At 40.9% G+C, this 7,165-nt stretch overlaps 1 protein-coding gene across 1 annotated transcript in view; it reads right to left on the bottom strand.

Moving 5' to 3' along the window:
• Window positions 1-514: 514 nt before the first annotated feature.
• The window catches only part of PSAP (prosaposin), a 39,737-nt gene continuing 33,086 nt past the window's right edge, over window positions 515-7,165 (bottom strand). The window contains 5 exon segments of the mRNA XM_019538536.1: window positions 515-3,351; window positions 4,180-4,287; window positions 5,148-5,228; window positions 6,567-6,730; window positions 6,919-7,129. Of these exon segments, the coding sequence (XP_019394081.1) occupies window positions 3,316-3,351; window positions 4,180-4,287; window positions 5,148-5,228; window positions 6,567-6,730; window positions 6,919-7,129 (600 nt within the window). The 3' untranslated portion in view covers window positions 515-3,315.

Here is a 7,165-nt window from a genome sequence, read left to right as displayed (position 1 = left end):
TTATACTCCAAATGGAATATTAGATGACAGCAAGTTAAATTTGTATTTGGATTACTCAAACATTTAACAAAATACTAGCATGTATACAAGGAAAGAATCAGTCTTAGGAGCTAGGTAAATCAGTTGAAACAGGGTGCAGCCTCAAACAACCTCTCCACAGATCTTTGATTAAAAAGACAAACCAAAGTGATTGCAAAACTAGATAGCCTGCTTGAACTTGCACATACACTTTCCGATAAGGATGGGATTCTCGTTGAAAGTGTGTGTCAGTGCTGTCATATATTCCCAAAATTTGGGTGGGACAACATTAAGCACACCCCTTCATACTAGGAGTTCCCCCATGGAGAAACCGCCCAAATCCTAGGAAGTAGTGAAGTCTAATAGCTACCAACTATGCTAAAGGCTTACCAGAGGTTGTACAAAATCCTTAAGATCACCAATAACAAGGCCAGCAGCAGGTTTCAAAGTTATTTTCTTGCAGGGAAAAAAAAAAAAAAAAACCACACCAGAAGTGTTGGGGTTTACAGGAAGTCTTTATTGCTAATTAAAAAGAAGCTCATGTGTCTAAAAAAGAATCTGAACAATATTCTAGAGAAAGCAACTGCATGTTTTCCTCCTTCATATATAGCAGGGGACAGGTGCTAGCATTCCACAGGAGGAGACAACTAAAGGTTCCAAGCACCAGAGTTAAAAGTGCCATGAAGGACATCTCTCGTCACCTTGCCACAAAAAATGTTATACCTATGATTTACAACCAAAAGGAAGAAAATTAAAACCTTGCCACCCAAATAAAGCTAGTGTATTAGCCCCAGCCACAATAAAAAAAGATGACCTCCAATTCAAAAAGGTTTAAAGGTCACACTATTCAGTGCAGCATCACATCTACTTTGTGCCTCTAGGAGGAAGATGCATGTTAAGGAGAGCCCGTTGTTCTCTATAAACATTTGTCCCCAGTTCTGATACATCATTGTAACTACTACACAAGCCTGAAACAGGCATGAAGAGAAAGGCTGCAGATGCTTTACACTTCACTTTGAACAATAAGAACTTTCTGAATTCTGTACACATACAAAGAAGAGAGACAAAACAGCTTGATATCTTGGTCAACTTAAACACTGCCCAGACATTCCGTATATACAAGAGAAATTAACAGATGCAGAAAAAGTTGCAACCCAGTGTTTTTCAGTTAAAACTTCATGAATTTGCTTGTCCCTAAAAGTGTGCTGCTAAAACTCTTTTGGTTCCTCCTGTCTTCAACACCCCCCTCCCATGCATAGAAGTAGTCACTGGCACCTCTTTCTGAAGACTGGAGTTTTCAAAGCTCTGCATCTCTGGGTCTCCAGTTTGAATTATGGGCACAGCTGTATGTCTTGACAATACCTGTAGCAAAGCAAAGTATTTCATATACCTTTCTTAAAATATGTATTCTGTTCAGTTATGCACTCAGCTTTTGGTAAATCAGTTGCACTGTCCAGCACTGCATGTGCTAAAGCTTAGTCAAGGCCCATACACACAGAGCTGCACCTGCCCCAATGGTTTGACTCTTACAGCAGCACACTCAAGAGTTCTGTGCTTAAAAGAACATCTGCCATTAGGCTGCTTCTTCTGTGCTCTACACACAAATGTTTAAGAACATACTTATGAAATGTTATTAAAAAGGAAGCAGCAACATATATCATTGTACTCTGCTTTAAAAACTTACCCCCTAACTCATGAAATGGACTCTGTTGTTCTAATAAGCAAGCAACAGAAGGGACAGGACCCTTTGATGTGGAAAGAAACAACTTAAATATTCAGATTATACTATTCCTGCTGAAAGTTAAGTGAGTTCACTGGCTAGCAGAGACAGAGATGCACAGTCCAATATTTAACAAGGTGGCTTGCCAGAAATCTGTCATGAAATGGTCTTTTCAATGCTCTGCCTCAACTCTGAGTAAATCTGTGCATTAATGGGTACCCTATAAAGTTTCGCATAAAGTCATTAAATGGATGCATGGGATACTAAGCAGAAAAGCTCTGGTGACAGTACTGGCAACCTGGAGGGAAATTCAGTTGAGGGGAAGGGGAGAGGCAAGCCATGGCACCTCCTCATAAGCAGTCTTGACCTCTTTTGTGGTAATGGTGCCAAGACCTCATCCAGATCATTCTCTTAGCCAAGTTGCAAAGAGAGGCATACATATATGTTCATCCACATTTGGTGGGGAGCTTCTAAGACAACCAAGGTCCTAGCTCATAGGAAGCAGGGGTGAGAGTTCTCTCATCCGGGTCACCTGTGTGGAGCCAAAGCTTTAATTCCCTCCCATCTTTGCTTTTAGATTTGCTTCAAAACATAGTTTGAGATCAATATGCAAAACCTCTGCTTTAGTTTTCCTGCATTAAACTATTCTTTCCCTCCCACTCTAACGTTCTAATCAATCTTCAATTTCCTTTAGGCAGCCAACAAACCATTGGCCACATTCAGGAAGAAACAGGGCCCATGGCCCTGTTTCACCATAGTCTTGGACAGCTCAATTTTTCAGTGCAAAAGGCCATTGTGATCTACTCCATCACCTTTACTTTGCAATGTCCCTTTCTTAAAGCCCGATTCAGGGTTCACTGTAGAAAATAGAACTGTTCCACTATTTTCAGTTAACATTAGATTGTGTGCATTGTGGGATAGTGTTCTACAGACATAAAGTTATGTCAAAATTAGGCACTCAAATTTTTTTTTGCAAGTTCCCTAGGTACATGAATTCCTCCTATACATCTACAGAGCTTTGAAAACTCCAGCCCAAGGGATTTGTGGACTCCACGTTTACCCTACAGTTCCCCTCCAGAGATTACATAAGAAAAAAAGATTAGCTCTTTACAAATATTAGAATTTAATAGTCTTATTAGCTATTAAAAACACAGATCATTTAAAAGGCAAAAGTCTTCACATGCCAACTACAAAGAAAAACATTTAAATAAAGTTTAGTTGCTGTCCACATTTTTGTTTTAGTCAGAAACATGGTTATTTAGATTTCATTTCACTTGTTCACTCTGCCACCTCTCCAACCACCTAAAGGCACTCCAGCCTATACGTCAAAGTCCATTTGTATTACATATTCTTTTGTGGCACAATTAATTAAAACTGGACAATCAAAAGTAGCTTCTGTTAGATCAACAATGAAGATCAGATCCTTCTATAGCAGCACATCTACAAAAATGACAAAAGGAATTTGAGGCTTAAGGAGGTAAGAGAGAAAGGACATTTCTGAGATGCAACTCTCCCACCAGCTCTACCCCACAATTTAAGAATGACAGCAGATGATTTCAGAATTTGAAAGATTTCTTCTAGTTCCACACATGGCGTTTGCAGTGCTCAACAGCCTAGAAAGAAGAAAGAAGGAACAGAAGTGAGAGAGGTTCTACTTATACAGTATTAACAGAACCTGGTGTGACCAGCTGATAGCCCTCAAGACCAACTAGGATCTTGGGGCAAAGTTTGAATTCATTTACAAGGGGTTTCCACAAGGAATGACTGGTGCCAGGTTCCTTTATATTAGAGAATTAAGTCAGATTCAAGCTGCTTATCTTTCAAACCCTACTTCAGCAAGGTTTAAACACTGCACCTTGCCAAAAAGGAAACAATTTCCATGTTTTAAAACACACAACAAAAAAGTGTCCAGCCTATTTTGGGAGCCAACTGGAGGCCATCTAATAAAAGGAGGAGTCCTCACCACCTGGATAACAGACAACAGATTACAAGGCTTATTATGTACCCCAACAGGGGTTTTCAACTTTTTTGGATCAGTGTACCCCTGGCCACCAGACATGAAGCAGGGGTGACAGGTGTGTGTGCTGAGCTTCCCCCACCCCACCCTAGTTGGGGTAGCAGCACTCTATCCTTACCCATGCATAACCCTTAGAGCCTTCTCAAGTACCCCCAGGGATACATGTACCCCTGCCTCAATAGACAGAGATCAGGGATCTGGGTACATAATGTGCTGTAATAAGAGCAGCTTGCAAAGCAAAGCAAAGTTAGAGGGGTCATTTACTGTTAACCCACTTTGTTACATGACCCTGTAATGCAGGTTTTTTAAATTAAACTTGGTTATGTAAGAACAATAAGAACATGTTTGTACAGTTGTAACATGCCATTCTCTTCCAGGTTCTACCAGTTAGTTTTGTAACACCTCAGAATCTCTTGCTACTTACATTGCACTGAGTTGCAGTCTCCATGTTTTTACACCAGTAGCCTGGGCCCCAGACACATGCATCTGCCCCCAAGAGGTGCTGTTTTGATGACCCACAGACACCCAGTTTCTGTGTAGTAAGAAAGGGGAAGAGAATGAAGGTTGCAGTTGTGCCTTCCCATTTATAACAATGGATCTTGGCCCCTTTCCCCATTTCAAGTCTTTCTGTGAACAGCTATGAGTTTGATAGGCGTTGAAGAATGAAGCTAAATAGTGCTGGGAGCTTCCACACTGATATATCAATCAATCACAGTCTGAGATAAAACAGGAGTGAAGTGACTTGTGACACTGAACCTGTGACACAGTCATTGAATAAACTTCAATTTTTATAACAAGTATAAAGATCACACTGAAAGCAGGAAACATTTCACTAAGTGCTTGTATTTAAAAGCCAGAAGACAATAGATCTGATTGCCTAACTCATACAAAGGGTAAGTCCTCTAAACTGCTCTTCCCTATACAATCAGATGAACAAGCAGCTAGAGTTCTGCAAGGCCCCCAGGCATTCAGCCACCAGTGTCATTCATTTTATTACAATAGGTACTACAGTATAAGCCCAGGAATGGGGGATGATGGATAACAAAATATGCCAATTAACCGGAGTGGCCCGAACAGGCCGTTTGGGTCGCTGCTTCTCCTGCCATGTCCGAGGCATTGCTGCCCTCTTGCAGGCCCACCCAGGACAGGGAGGTGGGCCCCATGCAGCTTGTTATGCCCTGAGGCCATGGAGGCTCAACGAAACCAGAAGTGCCACAGTGGGCACTTCTGGTTTCACCTTACCTTACAAGCCAGCATGCAGGTTAGCAGAGCATGCCGGCTTGTAAGGTGCCAGTTAATGGAATTTTACTGTATAAGAGTCCAGACAGGTAGCATCTCTGCTTCCAAGAGCTTACGCTACAACTTTTAAATTTTATTAGCTACAGTACTCACAGTACACACAAAAGTGGGGTCCATTATCTCTGCCAGGAGCTGCACAACCATTGGCTCATACTGCTCCACAAACTGAACACACTGTAACAACAAGATACAAAGTTGTTGGAATGGTTCCTCTGCCAGACATAATATACAGATTACAGAAGGAAAATCTGCAACTGATCCCCTGCTTTATTCACACTGATATTTCTAGTTTGGGGCTGTGCAGGAAGCAAGAGGAAAAAAAAAGAGAACCAAGCAAATGGCAGCTCAAACTTGCAAAGCTGTATTTTCCTTTCAGTGATGCATTCACTGTATAAGGAATCCCACCCCTGCTTCCAGGTTGTATTCATTTAGATTATTGGTTCTATCTGAACTAAGCTCTTGCAGTACAGAGTGTAATGATCTAGATGGGACCAAAAATTTTACATCTCCCCAAAACCGTCCAAAGGTTTAGCATAATGCAAGCATGAAATAACAAGCAGAAGCAGAGAGGCATAGACAAAGCAAAATAGCACTCAGAGAAGTCTGTTCAGTCTTTAACTGAAAGTGAGTACGCCAATCAGAACTAGAAACCAAAATCCATCCTCAAAATAGGTAAAGAACAGGAACAGGCAACACCCCACTACTCACCTCTAGAAGTAAGACAACCAGTCTCAATGACTTAAATCTATGATCTCCATTAAGAAAAGCCAACAACATTGCTATATTTTGACTGTACACTGGCCACAAGTAATACACCAAGACTACTGTGCAGTGTGTGAGCTGTCACTGACAAGCCTCCACTTAGAAAATGTTACCACTGTATCGACCCTATGAGGTAGTATCCTTAAGCAATCCAATCAAGATTTACTCAAAGTCTTGTAACTGTGGACTGCCACATATATCATCTGCCAATCTAGTTACCAAGGTCCGTAGGAAAAAAAAAAAAAAAAAAAGAGAGTAACGTTTCAGTCTGCAGCCAACAGGCGATAACCCCGTATCCCTTTCACTTCAGTTTCAAGGAAGCTGAAATTCCTTCCTTCCAATTAAACAGCTATATTAGCACAACAATGGACAATTCCTTCATGCAAGTCAATGTATAGCACCACTTCCAAGGGGAAATTAACAGCAGCACTGGGTTAGCCAGCTTTTGCCTTTGTGCATTGCTCTTCACTTCCGATTTCAAGGCAGACTGCCACATATTATGGGGTATGCATCATTTGACGAGCCAGACTTGGTTCTCGCTTTAAGTATAAATTCACACTGTGGTGGTTTTAAAAAAAAAAAAAAAAAAAAAAAGCACAAGAACCATTTTACAATTCCCCAAATAAAATACACGATAGAGATGGCTGTCTGATGCCAAAAATCACTAGCACAGATGCCACCTTTTTTTAAAAGTGTACCGTAATGCTCTGCCTCAGTATACAAACTGCCACATTCCCAGGAAGAACTTACCTGGTCTCTAACAGATTTCGGCAAGATGCGACAGACTTTTTCCAATACAGCCTCAATTTCAGCTGTTGTAGCATTTTTCTCCAACTCTTTGTCTGCATAAGCCACAATCATCTTGCAAACATCACAGAAGTTACCAACCTGTGACTCCTCTGGAGCAGGTTTCACTGATCAGAAAGAGACAATTAGATAGAAAAGCCTTTAATATAAAAAGGTTAGACACTTAATTAAAAAAAAAGTCAATAAAAAGATACTTTGGCACTAGGTAAAGACTATAGTTATGTCTTTACAGGGGCATCTAAATCAGAGATGAACCAAAGTGCTTTGTACATAGTACTGGTTACTTGGTGCTTACCTGCCTGAGAAGGCCTATCACTTGTACAGCACTTCAACAGAATGCACACAGTTTCAGGGCTAGTTGCTTCCAACAACATATCTATGACAGCCTTGCCATAGACTTCCACAAAGTCCCTACACTGTTCTTTGATGCTCTCAGGGAACACAGAGCAAAGCTTCTCCAGTTCATGTACTATTTCTTCCTGCAATATAAAATGGGAAATGACATTCTATTACCATTCATTTGTGTTTAGGGCCCCCCCCCC

This window comes from Crocodylus porosus, unplaced genomic scaffold (genome assembly GCF_001723895.1).
Source record: "Crocodylus porosus isolate Cpor-Errol unplaced genomic scaffold, CroPor_comp1, whole genome shotgun sequence".
NCBI classification, from domain to species: Eukaryota; Metazoa; Chordata; order Crocodylia; family Crocodylidae; genus Crocodylus; species Crocodylus porosus.
This window is presented reverse-complemented; position numbering and strand designations above follow the sequence as displayed.